We start from the raw sequence: 21,850 nt of genomic DNA, 5'->3' as shown, positions 1-21,850 counted from the left end.
TTATTTGTACAGAGCCCGTACCCTTCCTGTGCCTTTGGCAGCCGTGGCTAAGGACACAGAATGGTCAGATCTCGTGTCACCTTGGAGTTAGTAATGCGAATTGTGGGGTTCTGAGTGAGGCAAGAAAGGGAGCTGATGTTTTTTAGAGATGTGAAGGGAAAAGCATCTTCAGGGTATCCAGAAGAGACTGGTATACCATTTTCCGAACGTTCTGGGTAATTATAAGTGTTACCGTGTTCGCATTAGTTCCTCTCCTGCAGGAAAAGCAGTTAAATAAAACTTGCCTTGGCTGGCAACCCCACCTTCCGGTCAGCAGAGCCAAGATCAGGGAAGTGAGTGGAGGGCCTCTAAGAGAAAACAGACTTGGCCGGCCAGATTGTGTGTGCTGTGCAAGGTCAGACTGTGAAGGTGATGGGACAGCCACTCGCCTTCGGGAAGCTGCCAGTGTAATGGGGTGAGGTGGGCCTAGAAAAGACAAGAGGAAATCACTGATCCTGGTAGAAGGCCCACGGGTGGCGGGGTGGGGGGGAGGGGGTGGCTTTGGAAGTACGGAGAGCAGTGATGATTAGTTAGGTAATCTGACAGTCTTCGTGGGGCCAGAGAGGATTAGGATGTTGGCAACTGAGCCGAACCTTGCAACAGGAGGGGTTTCCCAAGGTGATGTGAAGGCGGCAGCAGGGAAGGCTGGAGGCTTGGCAGGCATGCTCAGCGTGTGACAAACCTGCAGCCAGGCTGCAGATCGCTAGGGGGGCTGGGAGGGCTTGAGGCAGAACCGTGCACCACCTGTGGGCCCTGAGTGAGGCTGGCGTGGCGGAGGGTAGAGTTTGGTGGCTGGGGCACTCAGGCCCTGGTCTAGGTGAGCCGTGTCCCGGAAATGAGAAAGGCGTCAGAGCCCTGGCCACGCGCAGCAAGGAAAGAGCTGAGGTGGCGGGGCTTTCAGACCGTTCAGGGCTGGCCCTGTGCCTCCGGAGAGTATCCCTGAGCCCCACTACTCGGTATTTTTTACTGTCCTCAGGTTTCTAATACATTTGGTTATCAGGTTTCCTGGCCTGCAGCAAACGAGGAGGGGTGTTGCTCCTGGAAGCAGGCACAGGGGCCGTGAGAAGTGACTTTGAAAGGAGCAGGAGAGAACCTACAACGAGCAGAGGAGCAGTGAAAGGGGCGAGCCTCCTGCCTCTCCAGGACAGCAGCCTTGGCCCCAGCGTTAGATTCACTTAGGTCCAATAAGTTGGATTTAAGAAAGCAGGAACTGGGAGGGAGAGAAAAAAGCAGGAACTGTGTGAAACGTGTTAGGAGAGTTTTCCTTAAAAATGGTTCAAGTCGGATTGATTTTTGTGCTCTGTGGGGAGCCAGTTCAGGGGCGGGCTGGTCCCCCGGGATGCCAGATGGATGAGGTGTGACCACTCCTGCTAATGGACCGTGAACGGTACCGGAACTTTTAATGGAGCTCGAAAATTGAAAGTGGTGAAAAGCCAAACTTGGGGTGTTAACTGTTTATCATTTCCTGGTTTTAGCCACATTGTAAATCACCTCGTGAGGGCAAAATGCAAAGAGGTGACACTGCACAAGGATGGGCCCCTGGGGGAGACGGTTCTGGAGTGTTATAACTGCGGCTGCCGCAACGTCTTCCTCCTCGGCTTCATCCCTGCCAAGGCTGACTCGGTTGTGGTGCTGCTGTGCAGGTGAGGGCAGGGCCGCGATTTCCCTGGGGGACTGCCTTTCAGCCCCAGTCATCTTCCCCAAAGACTCAGCCACTCGATAGCTCTGACTCCATGGAGCTTTAAAATAGTTTCTGCCGACTGACGAGGTGTAAGGAGGTTTGGGGGGTTGGGGCTTGTTAGAGAGCTGGGAATGTCAAGTAACCCTTTTGGGGTGTGTTCTGGTTAAATCATGAAAACAATTCAGTAAAAGCAAAGTCTCTTCTGAGTTTTAAGAGTTCAGAGCCCAAGTGTGTGGGGCACGCAATTTATTGCTAACAATTTAAAGGTAATGTGGTCATACAGTAAAATGTAGGGAATGCCCCTTTGAGGTTAAAGGCAGTAAGCCTTTGGGGGGCTAGAGGTCATCCTCACCTGGGCTCTCCCCGCCCTCGGGGCTTCTGCAGGCAGCCCTGTGCCAGTCAGAGCAGCCTCAAGGACATTAACTGGGACAGCTCGCAGTGGCAGCCCCTGATCCAGGACCGTTGCTTCCTGTCCTGGCTGGTCAAGATCCCTTCTGAGCAGGAGCAGCTGCGGGCGCGGCAGATCACCGCCCAGCAGATCAACAAGCTGGAGGAGCTCTGGAAGGTGAGGGCCTGCTGGGAATGCACACCCATCTCAGCACCAAGTGTTGGGGGGGGCGGTGGAGAGGGGAGCTGGGGGTGGTGTCTCAGAAACAGGAGGTTCCGGAAGGAGCTCAAGGGGCACTCTGCAGCCTCTACCTGGAGTGGCCCCTTGAGCTCCTTCTGGAAGCGGGACTGAGGGCACCACGGGTACCTCCCGCCAGTCCTCTGGGAAAGGAAAGCTCCGGCTGTTGGAATTTTTCTCTTGCTGAGGGCAAGGGTAGGTGGTGGGAAGGAAGTGGATGGGAACTGGCCATTGGTGACTGTGTGTGGACATGTCAGGAGGAGCCGGGCCTGAGTAGACAGACAGGACTGCAGGTGCACTCCATAAAACCTGGTCGGGCCTGTGACGCGTCGGAGCCAGGGCGACACCAGGCTGGGGGCGCGCGGGATTCCTGCCCTGCCCACAGACCGTTTCTCCAGGGAAGCCCATCTCTGGTTCTGGCTGTTTATATTTTATGATAAAGTTTTAGTAACTAGGCTAGAAATTTTAATTAGGCACCCATATAATCAAAGATGTGAATTTATCTTCACTTCAAGTGCAAGTCAAAATATTTTTGAAGGACAGTCCAGCAAGGAACCTTTCCACCTTGATTTTCAAGTTGCCACAATTATTTCACTGTTCCTGTTTGTATCCAGACAGCCCACATACTGTTTTGTCCCTGCCAAGGAAGTGTGCGTTGCTCCTGTTGGTGCAGCATAGGATCAGGAGGAAATGGGGAGGTGGGCCTTCCTTTCTGTTTACACAGCCAGGGAAGCCAGTAATCTTTCTGGCGGCCAGGAAGAAGTGTAATCTCTCCCAGGTCAGGGGCTAGGCCTTTGTTGGAGAGTGCAGCCATCTGATGGTATAGGTGTGTCAGGGCTGTGTACCTGGGGTGTCCACCTCTGTGTGCCACATGGACTTTCTGATATGAGGGCTCTCCTTACGGAGTGGACACCACCGACCACCGGGTGCCCTTCTTTGCATCAGCCCAACATCAGCTCGTTCTGAGAAATGGTGGGTGTGGCTGTGCCTCTGTTGACTGGGGACCTCGCATATAGTTCATTTTAGAGGTGAGAACAGGGAAGAACGTGGTGCCGTTCTTGTCCTCTAGGAAAATCCTTCTGCCACCTTGGAGGACCTCGAGAAGCCGGGAGTGGATGAGGAGCCGCAGCATGTCCTCCTGCGGTATGAGGATGCCTACCAGTACCAGAACATTTTCGGTCCTCTGGTCAAGCTGGAGGCTGACTACGATAAGAAACTGAAAGAGTCGCAGGTGATGTGGTGTGTGCAGGAGGGTTTGGTCTTTTTAACAAAGCATCTCTCCTAAGGTCTGGGGAGGGTGGTTTTCTCTGCAGACTACAAATGCTGACGTGGGCCGAGGCCCAGCCTCTGAGAGACGGAACCGTGGATTGAGGACAGGCCTGTGGGCAGACGCCCCATCACTCAAAGCCAGACACCCGCCTGGGTGTTTTCGGATTTTAAATCCAACAAAAATTCCTCACAGTTGGGTTTGTAGCCTTTGCCACAGCCATGAGAGTCAGACGTCAGGAGCCCACAGCACACTGAGGACACTCCTTGTGCCCGTCCCTCGGAGACTGTGCATAGGAAGCAGGAGCCCTGAGGCTCACGAGATGTGTCCTCAGCCATCGGCTTCCTTCTCTCCCTCCGCAGCCCACAGAGAAGCCGCCTCCAAGAACAGACATCATGTGGGGGTCTCCTGGTCGTCCTGTGCAGGTTTTGGGGTCCTAATGACTTCTCTCTTGGATGTGCCCTTGTTGGTGTTTCAGGCTGTCCGGTGCTGCTCACCATAGGGCACGCACCTGTGGAAACCCAGACACAAGGAGTCCAGGCCTGTGTCTGTGTTGCAGGCTAACAGGGCTCTTATTTTTTATGTGCTCAGACTCAAGATAACATCACGGTCAGGTGGGACCTGGGCCTTAACAAGAAGAGAATCGCCTACTTCACTTTGCCCAAGACTGACTCTGGTAATGAGGATTTAGTCATAATTTGGTTAAGAGGTGATTTTAAGTTTTAAAATATTTGTGACCATAAGTAGCATAAAATTCCTAGTTTCACCCTTGTAAAATGTCCCTTAATTTGAACTCTTCATGGTAGCGTCTGTGGCGCATGTGAAAACTCTAACTTTCTTGCTGTCTTTTCCCTGTAAGACATGCGGCTCATGCAAGGGGATGAGATATGCCTGCGGTACAAAGGGGACCTGGCGCCCCTATGGAAAGGGATCGGCCACGTCATCAAGGTCCCTGATAGTATCCTTTGTGTAAAGAAGGGCTGGCACAGGCACTGTCTGCCCAAGTCTCTGATGAGCTTGTCCTGAGCACAGGAGACCTGCGTGGGGGTCACCGCTGAGAGCAGCCTCGGGGCCTCAGGTGGAGGGAAGGGTGTGTACAGCTGCGGCTGGAACGCCCTTTCTTCAGGCGTCCTCTGAGGGGGCACCGTTTCTATAAAACTGATGAAGAGAGCTGCTTAGGCAGAAGCCAGGGCGCTCCGAGCTATGTGCCTGAGGGCTCTGCAGAACTTCACAGTCCGGGCCTGGAACCTGGGCCCTGGGCTTGGCTGCTCCACGCTGGGTGCTGGGTGCTGGGTGCTGGCTGCTGCCCCAGGGCTCACGAGGAGGAGGACAGTGCTGGCTGCGCTGGCCCTGGACACGGTGGGCAGAATCTGTCACTGAGAACGTGGGTCTCTGGCTGCGTTTTCTGTCCTTGGTGCAGAGGAGGGTCTGTCTCTTCAGTAACAGAGTGAGGTCTCCTCAGAAAGGCTTTTGACCAGGATGAGACTTAACTCGGCGGCATAGATTATGGCGATGAGATCGCTATTGAGCTTCGGAGCAGTGTGGGTGCACCCGTGGAGGTGACTCATAACTTCCAGGTGGATTTCGTGTGGAAGTCAACCTCATTCGACAGGTATATCTGCCTCCTTCCCAGCCTCTACTTCCCTGCATCTACTTTGCGGTCACCTGCCCTTGGTGTGGCTGCTGCCTCCGGCGTCTCCGTGCTTCTCCTCCTCATCACAGAGGGGCAGGTCTGCACAGCAGCTCCACGGTGGTGCGTGCCACTGACCTGGAGCTTTCCTTTCAGGATGCAGAGTGCGTTGAAAACCTTTGCTGTGGACGAGACCTCCGTGTCGGGCTACATCTACCACAAACTGCTCGGCCACGAGGTGGAGGATGTGATCATCAAGTGCCAGCTGCCCAAGCGCTTCACGGCGCAGGGGCTCCCTGACCTCAACCACTCTCAGGTTCTCACCCGCCCCGGGGGCAGGAGGGTCCCGGACTGCAGAGCCTGCCTAGTGAGCGGCCCTCCGCCGTGTCTACACCCCTAACAGCCACTTGTATCTGAAGGTTTATGCCGTGAAGACTGTGCTGCAGAGACCACTGAGTCTGATCCAGGGCCCACCGGGCACAGGAAAGACGGTGACCTCAGCCACCATTGTCTACCACCTGGCTCGGCAAGGCAATGGGTAGGGCTCTGCACAGCCCAAGTTGGGGAGAGAGGGAGGCCTGTCTTCCAGGAGGCTTTGGGGCCCAGGGTGTCTGGCATGCTGCATTCTATGCCATTTGTATTAGATCTGGCCTTTGTGGTTGCTTTTAACAAGCAAACCTGCCGTTCTTGTAAAGGCTGTAGTGGGTAGGTTCATCCTGGGTTGTGTTGTGCCTGCGTGCACCTTGGAGCTTTGAAAGACTTCACAGTGCAAACAGGAGGTGAGGATGTTGGACTCGGGTGTTAGCAGTGGGTTGCATGAGTAGAGTGAAGATCAGGAAGCTCCAGACCATCTGGCTCTTAGCTATTTCAGCATCGTGTCACTCCTGGCTTTAGTCTTAGAGCTTGAGCTGGCTCCACTGCCTATGATTCAAAACAAGTCTTGGCTAATTAGACTTTCTCTGGGCGAGCACTGACATTTGCTCACATTGTGTTGAAGGCCCGTGCTTGTCTGTGCTCCAAGCAACATAGCCGTGGATCAGCTGACTGAGAAGATCCACCAGACTGGGCTGAAAGTCGTGCGGCTCTGTGCCAAGAGCCGAGAGGCCATCGATTCCCCGGTGTCGTTCTTGGCCCTGCACAACCAGATCAGGAACATGGACAGGTGGGTGTCGGGTAGCCGGCCTTAAGCGAGGTGTGTCTCCCCTGGGCAGGCCCTGGCGACACACGCCTCCCTCTCATGTGCCCCTGTGTCTGCAGCATGCCGGAGCTCCAGAAGCTGCAGCAGCTGAAGGATGAGACGGGCGAGCTGTCGTCTGCGGACGAAAAGCGGTACCGGGCCCTGAAGCGCACTGCCGAGAGGGAGCTGCTCATGGTGAGCTCACCCGCCCTGCTGCCGGGGGGACTGGCCTGGGCCTTTGGGCGTTTGTCTTGTTCACTTGGGCCAAAGGACCTGCTTGGATGCGTTAAGTCCACGATGGCACCTTTAGTTAGTTTTTGCATATGAGGAGAGAACTCTGATACCCTCCTCCGTATGCTTTCTCTGAGATCACACAGAGACATCTTGTTGAGGTAGATTCCACTCCCCGCCAGCCTCCCTGCTGCTGGGATCTTGGGAATCTGGTCCGTACCCGGGGTGGGGCAGGGGGCAGGTCTGGAGCGCCGTCTCCTGCTCTTTGCTGATGAACCAACCAAAGGTGGATCTCAGCCTGAGCATGGTGTCCCTGGCTTAGCGCTGCCCCTCAGAGGCTGTCTCAAGGCGCCAAGCTCTTTCTTAGGCATGAAGCCCAACCACTTAGGATCTCGAAAGTTAGGGTCATTGCACCCTGGACAGATGTTGTCAGAGAGGGACCACTTACTTCCATAGTTGTTGAGGCGGGCGTGGACCGGAATGGTGTCTGTGTCCCATCCTGCCTGCTTTTGGGATCTGGGAACATTGACCGTGCAGGTGCCCTGATGCCTGGCGCACTCTCTTCCCCAGAATGCAGATGTCATCTGCTGCACGTGTGTGGGCGCCGGGGACCCAAGGCTCGCCAAGATGCAGTTCCGATCCATTTTAATCGACGAGAGCACCCAGGCCACCGAGCCAGAGTGCATGGTCCCTGTGGTCCTTGGAGCCAAGCAGGTGGGCCACAGCCCATCCATTATAGTCTTGTTTGAAAATTGGTGTGCATTCTCTCTTGTTCCAGTTCTGTGTATTTCTTAGTGCTGGGGGTTTGTTTTTAAGTGTCCTATGGTGCTGTTTGATGCCCTGCCAGAGCACAGAGGGATGCACAGCAGGCTCTTTGAGGGGGTCTTCGAAGGGTGGACTTGGCACAGAGTGCCTTTGTGTGGGTTCTGAGTGCAAGTTTGCGTGTTTCATGTATGTGGTGGGCAGTTTTCCCACCCCCAGTCCATATCTTGCCATTTGAATTCACATAGCCGGGTGGTTGTATGGACCCTGGCCCTCTTAGTCCCCTGAGTGGACGTCTAGGCTGTTCCATGCTTGAGCTTCTTACCTGTGTGGGCCTTTCACCACAGCTGATCCTCGTGGGCGACCACTGCCAGCTGGGCCCCGTGGTGATGTGCAAGAAGGCGGCCAAGGCCGGGCTGTCCCAGTCGCTCTTTGAGCGCCTGGTGGTGCTGGGCATCCGTCCCATCCGCCTCCAGGTCCAGTATCGGATGCATCCTGCGCTCAGTGCCTTCCCATCCAACATCTTCTATGAGGGCTCTCTTCAGAATGGTGTCACTGCAGGTAATACTCGGCCCAGAGTGGGGGGCCTGGGGAGACAATACCTCCTGTCACTTCCTTCTTAAGTGGCCTTACGTGGTGACTGCTTGTGGGTAGGGGACGCCTCAGAGAGATGCAGTGGTCAGTGGGACAGAACGTGCACTCTGGAGTGCACTCTGGGACATTCTCGGGGTGTGGGCCAGGGGGAGCCCGCGTCCTCGTAAAATTCAGAGTCAATATGTGAGAATTCCCACCATTGGTGCGTCGCACACAGCACACACAAGAGGGGGTGGCAGAGCTGACTGCCCGTCCCGCTCCTTCCTCTGTCGGTGGTTCTCAAAGTCCGGGCCCTGGGGGTCTCAAAGACCTCTGCACGACCAAGGCCAGACTACTTCTGTAGTAACACTGGGACATCGTGCACCTTTTGGCTGTGCTGACACTTGCGCTAATGGCGCAGAAGCCTCAGCATGAGTCAGTGGTGTGACCAGGCTGCTGTGTGTCGTCACCACCACACACCTGTGGCAGGCACCAGTCTGGGTGCACAAGCGAAGAGTACTCAGTTTACTAATCCCTGAGTGCACGTTCTTGAGATTCTCTGTGTGATGGGAGAGGACGTTCTCCTAAGAAACCTGGCAGGGGTGTGAGGTGCTTGAAGGAAGGACTCACACACTGGTTGTACAGACTGGGGTATTTAGCAGGCGTTTTCCCAAAAGTGACCAAAGCGACCCTGTGGCTTCAAGGAAAATAACTGAGAATATTCATCACCAGTGATAAAAGCAGAGAATTCACACCAAAATTAGAATTTTGGAAAACCCACGTCCCCTAGCATGAGCTGATCAAGTCTTCCCAATGCTGAGTGGATTTTCTGATGAGATCTTTGGTGGTGACAGATGTCAGGTGCATCGGCCTTTGGAAGCTCTGCCTGACGAGGTGAGCAGGCACTTGCCATTCCAGTGGCCAGCAAGGGTGCTCCCAAGTCACTGGGGGGTCTGAGGCCATGCAGGTGCAGGGCAGAGTAGAAAGGCCATCGTCACTGACCTGCAGGGTGACCTCCTGTCCAGCTTTCCTGTAGAATCGGGCAGAATTCCACAGTAGTAGGAAAGGTCATAAAACACGATTCCCTTTTCCAACCACGTGCATCTGTGACCATCCTCACATGCTGCAAGGGCTTATGGGAGACTGGGAACAGGAGTAGAGTAAGCCGGATAGTGAAGTGAGTTCAGAAAATTCACTCAATATATATTTTAGTGGAAAATACAGTTATTTTTCATAAAAAAATATTTGTAAGTTAATATGTTTATCTTTAAATGAATTTTAAAATATTTTAGATTTCTGGGTTTTAAAATACAATAAATATCAGTAGATGTAATCCACAAAAACAATAGCTGTTTGAACTCAACTTTTCAGAGTGTAAAGGGGTTCTGAGAGCAGCATTCATTCGAGAACCAGTTAGTGTCTCATTAATGCCAACAGCCCACCATGTCGGCCTTGTTTAGCCCACATTACAGGTGAGGAGACTGAGGCCAAAAGTGTGCGTGCCTGGCCAGGGCCACACGGCTGCTGTGCAATGCAGTCTTGACACTTAGAATGCTGCTGGTCTGTTGGGTGGTGGGGCTAGAAAAGGCCAGGCCATGAGGAGCTTGTTTGTGATTCTCTGACGCGGTTGACACTTGTTGGGAAAGCCACCGTGTAACCCTGATTCACACCCTCGCCCACCTTGCTCCACCTACCTCCACGGCATCGGCTCCATAGGGCAGGGGTTGGTGGTGGTGGTTCACTGCTGAACCGTCAGTGCCCAGGACATAGCACCCCATGAGTATATTTTTTTAAACTCTCTACTGAAGTGTAAAAAAGTGCCCAGATCCTAAGTGTTCAGCTTAGTGAGTTTTCACTAAGTGAACACACCCGTGTAACTAGCACCTGCATCTAAAAGCACAACCTGACCAGCTCCTTGCAGCCTTGAAGTGACCCCTGTCCAGGGCAGTGCGGGTGCCCGCCCAGACCTACAGACTCAGGGTAGCCTGACATCAGTGGTGGTGGGAGTGTTTACACCACAGAAATTGGCCAGCACTGTAGATTAGCCCTCACCTTACCCCCAGCAGGTGGTTAAGCGTTTGCCAGCAGTGAGCGGGTCACCAAGCTTGCCAGCCACTGCCCTCGCTTGAAAGGTTGAGGCTTTGCCTCATTTTCAGCTTGACATAAAAGGGATCATACAACGTGTTCTCATGGGTCAAGCTTCCTTCATCAGTGTTAGGCTATTTTCATGCAAAAATACCAGTTTTCTTACTCTAATCTGTTGATTAGGTACAACTCCAGTCAGAATTCCCAAAGGTGTGGGTGGGGTGTGATTTGACAAGCTGATTTTTTTAAATTATAAGGACCAAGCACCCAAGATGAACATGGAGAGCCTGACGAAGGTGGCAGCTCATACTAGGAGATGTCAGGAGTTACTGTAAAGCTGCAGTCACAGAGACACTGGGCACAGTGCTCAGGATAGAGTCCAGAGGCAGACCCATGTGTCTACAGGCCCTGGTGTGTGACAAGATGGGGTCAGCTCAACAGTGTCATTCTTTTTTTTTTTTTTTTTTTTTTTACTGCACCACGTGGCATGTGGGATCTTAGTTCCCCAACCAGGGATCAAACCTGCACCCCCTGCATTGTGGAAGTGCAGAGTCTTAACTGCTAGACCACCAGGGAAGCCCCAACAGTGTCATTCTTTTTTTTTTTTTTTCTCGGTACGCAGGCCTCTCACTGTTGTGGCCTCTCCCATTGCGGAGCACAGGCTCCGGACGTGCAGGCTCAGTGGCCATGGCTCACGGACCTAGCCGCTCCGCGGCATGTGGGATCTTCCCAGACCGGGGCACGAACCCGTGTCCCCTGCATCGGTAGGCGGACTCTCAACCACTGCGCCACCAGAGAAGCCCATCAGTGTCATTCTTAAAAGCCAGTTGTAGGGGCATATGAGTCCCTTAAGGTACATCATAAAGCTTCTGGAAGGAAATAGAATATCTTCATTACCCTGGGGCAGACACAGGTTTCTTAAACAGACTTCAGAAAGCACTAACCAGCGAGATCTGTTCAGCCAGTGAGCCGGCTTCATCCCAGACACGGTGCCAGGTTTTCATGGGAGTTTCGGTCAGAGGATGTACTCGGTGGCCTGCCCCGGGCCCGCAGACCTGGGTCTTTTGCCTGGAGCCTGCGGTTTCCTGCCCCACCGTGTGCCTGCCCAGGATGGCATGGCCTCCACTCAGCTGTCCACCTTAGCTCAGTCCAGACTGCCTACACTTTCTTCTCTGATTGGATATTCTCTTTTTTTCTCCTCTACGATGACAGCGGATCGTGTGAAGAAGGGGTTTGACTTCCAGTGGCCCCAACCGGATAAACCGATGTTCTTCTACGTGACCCAGGGCCAAGAGGAGATTGCCAGCTCAGGCACCTCCTACCTAAACAGGTAAGCAGAGACTCATCTGTGGCGTCTCCTGGCTTCAGTGACGGCTTGTCCAGTGACTGCTAACCTGTGGTTTTGTTTAATGTGGTGGTGAAACTTTTCCTTGTCCCCCTCATCCTTATTCTGTTCAGACACTTAAACCAACAGCCTATTTCCAATCTCATCTTTTCAGCGTATGTTTTTATGTTGAGCAGATCCTTCATAAACCCACGCATGAGCCTTTCTATCCCTCATGACTCCCTTGGTAAAGGATGGGCAGCCCAGCTGTGGCCACACTGGGCAGGGCCTTCACAGGGTCGTGCTGGAGGCGGAACTGCCCCTGAGCCTCCCACAGCCTCCAGCCTTGGGGGGGGGGTCTCAGGAGCCCACAGGTGGAGCCTGGGAAGTGAAAGCCTGATTTTCTTAGGACGGAGGCTGCAAATGTGGAGAAGATCACCACGAAGCTGTTGAAGGCGGGCGCCAAGCCAGACCAGATCGGCATCATCACGCCCTATGAGGGCCAGCGCTCCTACCTGGTGCAGTACATGCAGTTCAGTGGCTCCCTGCACACCAAGCTCTACCAGGTGCGCGCGCCCAGTCCGGTCTGCTGGCTCCTACCCCAGGCACTGACCTTTGGCCACCTTGTAGCAGAGGCGCAGTGAGCCGGTGGCCAGCACCTAGGGGCTCTGCAGGCTTCAGGTCCCAGGCTCATCGCTGGGATTTGATGGTGCATCTTAACACCAGGCTGAGGGGTCCTTGAGGAAGCCTATTGGCTGACCGTGACCATTGCCCCTGCAGGAGGTGGAGATCGCCAGCGTGGATGCGTTCCAGGGCCGCGAGAAGGACTTCATCATCCTGTCCTGTGTGCGGGCGAATGAGCACCAAGGCATTGGATTTTTAAACGACCCCAGGAGGCTTAATGTGGCCTTGACCAGAGCACGGTATGGAGGACTGAGTCCTTTTGGGCCTTGCTGGTGGCTCCTCTTGCATAGGAGTCCTTCTGAGGCACTCGGAGGGGTTGGCCCAAGAGGCTGCTCAGTGCCTGGTTCTCTTCCTATTAATTCTCATACCCCAGCTGCACCCTGGGCTGCGGCACAGGGCATGGTAGAGGGGCTTCGCCGGTGCTAGCGGTCAGAGGGCTGCCAGCAGCAATTCGGAAAGAACATCTCACTCGTGTGTTGTCTTTGTTTCTGTGTCCTGGTGGCTTTCTGCGGCCTCAGTCTCGAAGGAAATTCCATCCCAACAGCGGAGTGTCCTTGTCAAGTTGTTTAATCCATGAGTCTAATGTTTTAGTCCTATTTGCCTTGTTCAGTTCTGGAATATAACTTTTCTGAAATGGTGAGGGACCCAGAGGGCAAGGTGGACCCCGTGTTACCCCCACGTGACACCAGACAACAGCCACCATCGTACCAGCCCCAAGCTGGGCTCACGTTCGCATGTTGGTTCCTTCCCCACTGAGCCCTTGGTTTTCGTTTGTTACCCCATTTGTTTGGTGGCCAGCGTTGGCGGGGGCAGGGGTGGTCCCAGCACAGCCTGATGAGTGTGAGCGTCCATTAGCAGCTCAGCTTGGGCCTCGAGTTACATGCCCGGCCCATCAGGGGTCCCGAAGCTGCTGTGGAGCCTGCCTGGGCCACTTATGACATAGTGCCCAGGAGGCTGACTCATGGTTGCAAACAAGGAGACTCATCTCTGAGCTCATCGGCCCACAGAGGTGTTTTGACATCTGGGCTCCACAGAAATCTGCCCTCAAATAAACCCGAGTGTAGGCTCGGCAGCTTACAGGGTGGGCTCCAGTGAAAGTCACCTCGGCTCAGTTACTCACCTGTCCCCAGCATTCACGGCAGGCACTGGCACAGGCAGGGCAGGCGTCTGGTTAGGGAGGTCGAGGGTGGCCCCCAAGGCTCCTGTGTGGCAGGAGGAGGGGTGCCTGGTGGGCGGGGTGCCAGGAGAGCTGCCTGGGCACCTTTTACTCTGGACTTGGGTTTCCAGTTTGTTTGCTCTTGCCTGGACCGATCTGTGAAGTGCTCCGCTCACCGTGCAGCCCTAAGCACGGCACTCTTTGTGCCCACGTCTTGCAGATATGGGGTCATTATTGTGGGCAACCCGAAGGCCCTGTCCAAGCAGCCGCTCTGGAACCACCTGCTGAACTACTACAAGGAGCAGAAGGTGCTGGTGGAGGGGCCGCTGAACAACCTGAGGGAGAGCCTCATGCAGTTCAGCAAGCCCAGGAAGCTGGTCAACACCATCAACCCGGTGAGGGCCGGCCGCAGGCAGGGGCCGGGAGGTGGGGAGGAGACTGCCGGGAACCCCGTCTTCCCCAGGCCGGTGTTCCGGGCACGTGGCAGTGAGCGATGGCAGGTGTGACACGTGACGAGCGCGAGCTGAGCGTGCGCTGAGAGTGTCATTGTGTGAACAGGAGCCATGCGTGCCAGTCTGTCCCCACAGAGCCCCCCACGCCAGGTCTCCCCACTGTTCTGAGGCCTTTCTGGCCTTGGACTTCATGGGATGCTACGTCACGGGTGGCACCTAGGGGTCAGACCCAAGCAGTTAGGGAACTTGGCAAACCCAAGGTGCTCTGGGGGCCTAGGGAGTGGATGCTGCTTGAGCTGAAGCCCAGAGACGGAAATGTTTGGCAACAAAGACCGGGGCAGGCAAGGCCCGAAGCACAAAAGGCCCAAAGCCTCGGGGTAGTCCTCGGTGCAGCCTGGCCACCTCCCAGGCCACCAGATCTGTGGAAGTTCTTCCTTGTGTCAACATGATAAATTCCTCACTATCTAAACCCTTTGCAGGGAGCCCGCTTCATGACAACAGCCATGTATGATGCCCGGGAGGCCATCATCCCAGGATCGGTCTATGACCGGAGCAGCCAGGGTGAGTCTCTGCAGGGGACCGGCCCAGCCCCACAGTTGTTGACTGTTCCCACACCCACAGCTTCCAGCCCTGTTACTCTTGGGGTGGCTCCCAAGCCTTGGTCCACAGAAGCCTGCCTGACAGAGTTTTCTCAGCTTCCCTTGTCAGAAATCAAATAATTGGTCTTTGGCCATTTCTAAAAACCAGATGTTTTTAAAATAATACAGCTCAATGGACAGTGGTTTCTCAACAAATACCGCAGCTCAGCCAGTTTGCCCCTGTGCTTGCACCCCACCCTGCCTGCCCTTCGCTCACCTTCTCAGTGGGGGTGTCACACCCCCCGCCTCATTTCAGGTTTCGCGGCTTCCCCAAGCTTCAGCTCCATCTGTCAGACCTCAGGGTTGTGCGTGCCCGCTTTTCCTGTGTGAGGCTTCTGTATGTACTGAGGCTGAGCTTTATCCTGCTGCCTGGGACAGCGACTCTTGCCTGAGCCAGTCTGTAGACGGTTCCCATTCATCCCCCAGATCCCTGCCTCCTTTGACCCTTCCCTGCACCAGCCCTCATGGAGGGTGACTGCCTCACCCATGACTCTGTGCCACCTGCCCGAGTTTCACGTTGGCCTTAAACCTCTCATGTGCTTGCCACTCACCCTGAGGGCAGGCGCACCCCAGCTGCTCCTTTGTCACATTAAATTGTCAGGGCCCCTTTCCCTGCCCCATTGTTCTCCCTGTCCCTGGGCTCAGACAGGGGATTGTGTTTTTTTGTTTGTTTTTGTCTGTTTAAATGTTTATTTATTTACTTTTATTTGGTTGCGCTGGGTCTTGGTTGCGGCAAGCGGGCTCCTTAGTTGCAGCACATGGGCTCCTTAGTTGCAGCATGCGAGCTCTTAGTTGCAGCATGCATGTGAGATCTAGTTCCCTGACCTGGGATCGAACCTGGGCCCCCTGCGCTGGGAGCGCAGAGTCTTAACCACTGCACCACCAGGGAAGTCCCAGGGATTGTGTTCTTGAAGAACAACAGATCTCTTATCGCCATATCTGACGAGTCCCCCTGTGGCTGGGAGTTTCCTGGGTCCATACTTCATCCCTGATGCCACGGTGGGTCTGGCTACACCCAAGGTTGCCCTGGGGGCTTTTTTTGTGTGTATGTGGTACGCGGGCCTCTCACTGTTGTGGCCTCTCCCTCCACGGAGCACAGGCTCCAGACGCGCAGGCTCAGCAGCCATGGCTCACGGGCCCAGCCGCTCCACGGCATGTGGGATCTTCCCCGACCAGGGCACGAACCCGTGTCCCCTGCATCGGCGGGCGGACTCTCAACCACTGCGCCACCAGGGAAGCCCCCTGGGGGCTTTTGCTTTCAGTGAGATCTGCTGGTCTATCAAGCTTGGGCTTTTTCTTTTGATTGGGGGGTGGCAGGGTGGCAGTGGTAGCATGTAACATGAATATAGCATTTGCCATAAAAGGGTTTTTTTAAAGAAATTAGAAATGCAGAGCGGTTTCAGTTTTTCAGATCCCCATGGGCCAGTGATTCTCAGAATCTCCTGGGAGAAAAGGTGCCTTCCCAGGCACCAGCCTCAAGGAGGCTATTAGGCGCGGGGAGGGGGAGGAGGTTGAGTTGTGAGATTCTGCATCAGGTGACTTTGCTGTTAGGGACGCACCAAGAAACGCTGGGGCAGACAAAGCAGTGACAGGACTAAACAGACATTTCAGCTATGTGCAGGCAACAGACTCATCTGGATGCAGTGTGATGCCTGCCGTTCACCTTGTGTCTTGTAGGCCGGCCCTCGAACATGTACTTCCAGACCCATGACCAGATTGGCATGATCAGTGCTGGCCCCAGCCACGTGGCTGCCATGAACATTCCCATCCCCTTCAACCTGGTCATGCCGCCCATGCCGCCACCGGGGTATTTTGGACAAGCTAATGGGCCAGCTGCAGGTGAGCACTGAGTGGCATCCCATGGGGAAAAGCAGTTTGGCCCTGGAGTTTGTTCACATCCAGGCTTTGAGCAGGAGTGCTTGTCTGTGAGGCTCAGAACCTCCTTCAAGGAACCCTGGATGGCTGTCTTTCAGGCCGGGGCACCCCAAAAGGCAAGACTGGTCGTGGGGGACGCCAGAAGAACCGCTTTGGGCTTCCTGGGCCCAGCCAGACGAATCTCCCCAATAGCCAGGCCAGCCAGGATGTGGCGTCACAGCCCTTCTCACAGGGCGCTCTGACCCAGGGCTACATCTCCATGAGCCAGCCTTCCCAGATGAGCCAGCCCGGCCTCTCCCAGCCTGAGCTGTCCCAGGTGAGCCCTCTGCCACTTTAACTTGAGACGTCTCACACCCACAGAAAAGTTAGACCAGCCCAGGGAGCCCTCTTCACACATGCAGACCCCATGACACTCACCCCTAAAGACCTTAGCAGGGGGACTGTAGGTCTAGAACATTCCATCCACAATACTGTCCTGGGTAGCATGTCTCCAATGGTGAGGTAACCAGTGTGGGTTTCCTGCCACTTAGGCTTGAGGATAAGTTTCCAGATTATTCCCTGCGGCTGGTGATGGGCTGGATGCAGAGCAGGTTCTCAAGGCTGGGAGGGTGAGTGCGCATCCTTCGACTGGGTGCTCATCTCTCCAACCTTGTCTTCCAGGACAGTTACCTTGGAGATGAGTTTAAGTCACAGATTGATGTGGCGCTGTCGCAAGACTCCACGTACCAGGGGGAGCGGGCGTACCAGCACGGCGGAGTGACGGGGCTGTCCCAGTATTAGAAGGCAAGCTGGCCTCTGGAGGAGGTCTTCGCTGTGATCTGGACTTGTAGGAAAATTTGGGAAATGTGGGAGTCTCAGGTCCTCGAGGGCCAGCACATCCTGTCACCTGTCACTCTGGGTCCCTGCACCTCTGCTTAGTGTCTGGGGGATGTGAACGTCATGCACACCGTCTGTGCCACGGTCCTCTCCAGAGAGAGTCTTAGAGCTGCTCCCGGTGGGCAGCCAGGAAGTGGACGCACCCCTCGCCCTGATGAGGCAGGTCGTGAGGGTGGCGAGGGCCCCAGCTCCTAGGTGCACGGGTGCCTCTGGGGGTGCTTTCAGGTGCCCGTGAGGGCCCTGGCTCATGGTTCTCCATCTGTAACGAGGCCGAGCAGGGCAAGCATAGGCCTGGGGCTTGCCCCTGTGCCCCTTCCTGGCTGTGTGCAGGGAAAGTGGGATGCAGTGATGCTGGGAGGAGGGGCGCACCGCTGTTGAACAACACAGGCTCAGCAGCCTTAACTCTCGGCTGCCTTCTCTCCGGGTGGGAAGTCATTGGTCTGGGTACCCGGCCGGCCTCTGAGGTCACGTTTAACACATGAGGACGCAGGTGCCAAGTGGAGTCGGGGAGAAAGCCCCGTCCGTGCCTTCCGGGCCAGGCCCGGGAGCTGCCCCGGCTCCCACTTTCTCTGAAGCCTCTTGCCCTCCCTCCCTCCCCAACAGGTGGCAGCGGAAGAGCTAAGCTACGTGGCTTAGTCCATCAGCATCTTATTCTGGGTAATAAAAAATAAAAATAAATGGATACCTGTTTTCCACTGCTAAAACTGAAGCACCACTGTGAGCAACAGGAGAGGGAGAGGAGTACCCGAGGGAGAGAGGAGCCCGAGACAGAGCGAGCGCCCACTGCTGGCACGTGGCGGCGAGGAGACGGAGAAGGGAGAGCGGGAGGTGGGGCGGCCACGGAGGACCGCCCGCCAGCGAGCCCCGCCAGCCCCGCTCGCCGAGGAGCCCAGCGCTCGCCCGCTGCGTCCACACCTGGGTCTGCGACCAGGGCGGAGGGAGGAAGACCCTCATCTCAGAGTAGCCCTTTCCTCTGTTCTTTTCTTTCTTTTTCTCTTTTATTGAAAGGGGACTACGTTTTAGCAGGAAAAACTACGCGTTTCTGTACCGAGCAGGCTCCTTGCGGTGGCGGCCGTGCCGGGAGAGCCCCTCAGAGTGTGGGTTCTGTCCACGCCGGCTCTGATATCGCCGCGCTCACACTGCCTGTGTTCTAGGAGGGTTTTCATTTAAAGAAAATATGGTGGTTTGTGTTTTTCTGTTTGTTTTTAAAAGATTCTTTCAAAGGAGTACTGAAAAATATACTTTCCTGAATTTGTCTCTCAAATCTTAGTGGTGGACCTGGGAGATGCGAGAAGCTTCCAGAAACGAAGTTTAAACATGCCAAAACAACTCAAGATTAGGATCAACACCTGTGACGGGAGGAGGATTTTTTTTTCTTTTTCAGTTTTAGCTTCCAGCAGCTTCTCCCTGTATGTCAGGGTGGTGAGGGAGCACGGTCCCGGGCCGGGCAGGCGACTCCGTGGTCTCTGCTGGACTCCGAGAAGCAAAGTGCTTCCCGTGTGCCGTGGACTCGGCCCCACAGGAGGGGCCTCGGGCAGGACTGGCCGTGAGGCCAGAGGGCAGGAAGGTGGCAGTTCCCTGGCCAGTGGCTCCTTCCCCAGGGTCCTTCCTGAGGATTTGGTGGAAAGCACCAGCCAGGAGGATCTGTCCCCGTCCCCAGGGAGGCTCCCACCGCCGCTGTGGCCAGTTAGGCTGACTGAATGCCCCATCCCCTCTTGTTCCCCATCCTGCCTGACTAGTTTGGAGCCCTTCTACCTGCGGGCATAGTTTTGATGAGGTGGGGTCATTTTAACTTTGGCGGGGAAAAGGAATACGAATAAGTTGGTTCTGTGCCGAAGGGCTTGAAGGAGTTGTCACATCACGTGGTACAAGGGGCCTCTGCCTGGGTCTGGGTTGCAACTTGCATTTATTGTTGCTGGTGGAGTCACCCCCAGCTCTTCGCACACCGTGATGGGGATTAGCCTCCCTGGCAGGATCTAGTTGGGGATTGTCTAACCCTAACCCTGCCTATCCGGGCCCTGATGACCCTGACCCCCAGCATCCCCCTCCCTATGTGCCTTATCCCAAAGCCTCCAGATTCCAGCTGGTACATGGGAGAGATGGGGGACACACAGGCCACCTTCCTTCTGGCAAGGCCTCTTATTTATTACCATTGCTGTAGTGCTTTCGGTTCCCACTTCTTTTGGTAGCTGCATAGAGCTTGGATAGGTTTTTGCTATGACCCCTTGTGCACTGTTCCCATGGGTGACACACCCACCCACCCTGTTCTGTTCCTTGGAATGCTTTGCCTCTGCTTTGTGCTGTTTGCTTTTTTCTCCACCTTAGCAACAGTTGCTATGAGTCCCCCAAATCAAGCATCTGTACCAAGGCAATGTAACTTTTTGATTTTCGGTCAATTTGTTTTAACTTCTTTTGTCACCAATAAACTCTTAATAAACAGCTCTGCATTCACACTGGGGCTGGATAATTACAGGGGGTTCTGCCTGGTTGGGGGTGGGGGATTCGGGGCCACCTCCACGGCAAAGCTGAGACGGGCCAAACCTGTGCAGCAGGGACTGGAGTGGGGGAAGCTGGGCCTACGCAGGGTCAGCTCCTGGGGCCTGTGTACGTTAGATAGATGTTGGGCCCCCTAGAGATGGGTTCTGGGAAGGCTGGGCCGGCGGCGTCACTGTAGGACTCTCACCCACCATGGTGATGGACATAGATGCTTCCCTCCCCACTCCCAGGTGACAAGACCCGAGAAGACAGCAGAGCGGACCACGCAGTGTTTATTGTTGCCCCCTCCCGCCCGCCCGCCCCCGGTCAGCGGCAGCCGCACTCATCCACCACCATGTCTTCGTAGTGCCGCAGTACCACGTTGTCGCTGTTGTCGAAGAAGAGCACGGAGATGGGCGACAGGCGCGCGGGCACGCAGCAGGGCAGGCCGGCGGCGGCGCTAGGGGCGGCCGCGTGCATGAGCGCACGCAGCACCGCGTGGTTGAGCGCGGGCGTCCCGCCGGGTTCGGACAGCGCGGCGGGCAGCCCGCACTTGCCCTGGCAGTAGTTGGCCAGGAAGCCGCGTGGCGCGATGACCCAGCGGTGCCAGCCCACCTCGCGGAAACTCACGTAGAGCCGCCGCGCGCGACACGCGCCCCCGGGGCCGCCGCCCACTGCGGGCTCGGCTTCGCGCCGCGGCCGGGCCAGGGGGTGGCACAGGCGCGGGTCGAGGGTCACCAGCAGCAGCGAGGCCTCGGCCAGGCTCGCGCAGGCGGCGGGGTCCCGGGGACGCAGCGCCAGTGTCAGGCGGAGGCTGCGCGGTGCCGAGGCGTTGCGGGCCCAGGCGGCGCCCAGCAGCTCGGCGCGCACCGGCATTCCCAGGGAGGGCACCGCCTGGCGGAGCACCACCTGCCCAGGGCCCGCGCCCGCCGGCGCCACGCTCAGCTCCCATCCGCCCGCCGTCTCCGCCGTCGCCTGTGCAGCCGCGAAGCGCAGCTCCAGGCGGGCCTGGCTCGGGCGCTCGGCTGGCTCCACGACCGAGAGGTCGAAGACGACGGTCCACTCAGGGCACTGTCCCGCAGCTGAGGCGGGCTCCGGGGGCCGGGCGGCCGCGCCTGGGGAGGAAGGGAGAGGGCTCGGCTGGCGCTGGGTCCCCACTCGGTGCCGATCGGCCCGCGAAGGGGTCTCGGTTGGGGACAGCGGGGGAAGGTGAGCGACCGGAGCTGGGGGGCGCACCATCTGTTAGAAGGCGTCAAATGGTGTGAAGCGGCGGTGGGTGAGGGAGATGGAGTGGGGGCAGGGCATCACTTGCAAGGAAGAGGCCCCGACCAGTGTAGGGCGGCCAGCCCGCCGTTGGGGACATAGGCGGGGGTGGGGAGGTGAGGGGGGGGGGAATGAGCGAACGCATGGGGGCAGTGGGGAAGCGATGCTAGGGCGGGTGGCATCTGCAGGAGGACATCAAGTGGTGTGAAGCGGCAGAGGGGGTGGGATGGAGTGGGGGCAGGGCTTCAGCTGCAAGCAAGGGGCCCTGCTCGGTGCAAGGGAGCCTGGCCTTCGGACCACTCCCCCACCCCATCCCCTGTCCCGGCAGGTGTCCACGCGGAGGAGCTGAGGGAGTTCAGACGCCCAGGTTGCTTGCGGGCTGGACGGAGCGGGTGGGGACCCTCAGGGCTCTCCGGCCTTCCTCACGCGCCGCTGGAGGCTCGTGGCGGGCTCGGGGCGCCCAGCGGGGTATCGGCCTCCCAGACCCACGCCCCCAGGGCAGACCCCACTCACCGCGGTCCGGGACGTGGCGCACGATGTTTCCGGCGACCCCCAGCTCCTCCACGTGGCACGGCCGCAGGGTGGCCCCCAGGGGCGTCCTCCGAGGGCCCGCCCTGGCCTCCTGGTGGTCCCGGCGGCGGAACAGGCGCCACATGACAGGGGGTACGGGCCGGGACTTGGGGGCGCCCCGGGGCACGTCGGGAAACCCGAGAGCCTGGAGTAGGGCGGCGGCAGGGCCCGGGGGCGCGGGGGCGCGGGCCGGGGGTGACGAGGGCAGCAGCATGGCCAGTAGGAGAAGAAGGACGCGGCGGCCCGGACGCCGGCACAGCGGTGGCATCTTCGTCACAGGCGGCGGCCGGGCGAGTGCTCAGGGGCTGCTGGGCTCCGGGACCTGCGGGCTGGGGGCGGGACCGGGGTCCCTGGAGAGACCTGGGCCAGGTCAGGGTCTCGGGGGGCGTGGCCGCGATCCTGAAGTCGAATAGGGACCAATCACGGGGGCGGGGTCTCGAGGGGGCGGCGCAGGGGCCCCGGGAGTG

At 56.9% G+C, this 21,850-nt stretch overlaps 2 protein-coding genes across 3 annotated transcripts in view; one reads left to right on the top strand and one right to left on the bottom strand.

The window, feature by feature from the left end:
* The window catches only part of UPF1 (UPF1 RNA helicase and ATPase), a gene marked incomplete at both ends in the record, with an annotated part of 33,521 nt that extends 16,542 nt beyond the window's left edge, over positions 1–16,979 (top strand). Inside the window, 20 exons of one of the 2 annotated variants that reach the window (XM_079701649.1) lie at positions 1,515–1,682; positions 2,105–2,285; positions 3,415–3,576; positions 4,204–4,288; positions 4,472–4,570; positions 5,116–5,224; positions 5,399–5,558; positions 5,662–5,780; positions 6,240–6,404; positions 6,500–6,614; positions 7,221–7,364; positions 7,760–7,973; positions 11,283–11,400; positions 11,804–11,960; positions 12,175–12,317; positions 13,455–13,629; positions 14,166–14,247; positions 16,002–16,163; positions 16,298–16,515; positions 16,860–16,979. In XM_079701649.1, the coding sequence (XP_079557775.1) occupies positions 1,515–1,682; positions 2,105–2,285; positions 3,415–3,576; positions 4,204–4,288; positions 4,472–4,570; positions 5,116–5,224; positions 5,399–5,558; positions 5,662–5,780; positions 6,240–6,404; positions 6,500–6,614; positions 7,221–7,364; positions 7,760–7,973; positions 11,283–11,400; positions 11,804–11,960; positions 12,175–12,317; positions 13,455–13,629; positions 14,166–14,247; positions 16,002–16,163; positions 16,298–16,515; positions 16,860–16,979 (2,896 nt within the window). Of the gene's footprint in view, positions 1–1,514; positions 1,683–2,104; positions 2,286–3,414; positions 3,577–4,203; positions 4,322–4,471; positions 4,571–5,115; positions 5,225–5,398; positions 5,559–5,661; positions 5,781–6,239; positions 6,405–6,499; positions 6,615–7,220; positions 7,365–7,759; positions 7,974–11,282; positions 11,401–11,803; positions 11,961–12,174; positions 12,318–13,454; positions 13,630–14,165; positions 14,248–16,001; positions 16,164–16,297; positions 16,516–16,859 lie in introns of both variants that reach the window. The other variant, XM_079701648.1, reaches the window with a different exon arrangement.
* A 2,898-nt stretch (positions 16,980–19,877) lies between these two features.
* Positions 19,878–21,651, bottom strand: GDF1 (growth differentiation factor 1; the record flags this gene model as incomplete). Its single annotated transcript, XM_079701663.1, has 2 exons — positions 19,878–20,665; positions 21,327–21,651. 2 exons carry the CDS (start codon positions 21,649–21,651, stop codon positions 19,878–19,880), a joined length of 1,113 nt encoding a protein of 370 aa, XP_079557789.1.
* Positions 21,652–21,850: the final 199 nt, after the last annotated feature.

Source organism: Hyperoodon ampullatus (genome assembly GCF_949752795.1).
Source record: "Hyperoodon ampullatus genome assembly, chromosome: 4".
Classification (NCBI taxonomy): Eukaryota; Metazoa; Chordata; class Mammalia; order Artiodactyla; family Ziphiidae; genus Hyperoodon; species Hyperoodon ampullatus.
Note: the sequence above shows the minus strand (reverse complement) of the source record. Positions and strands in the feature narration are given on the sequence as shown.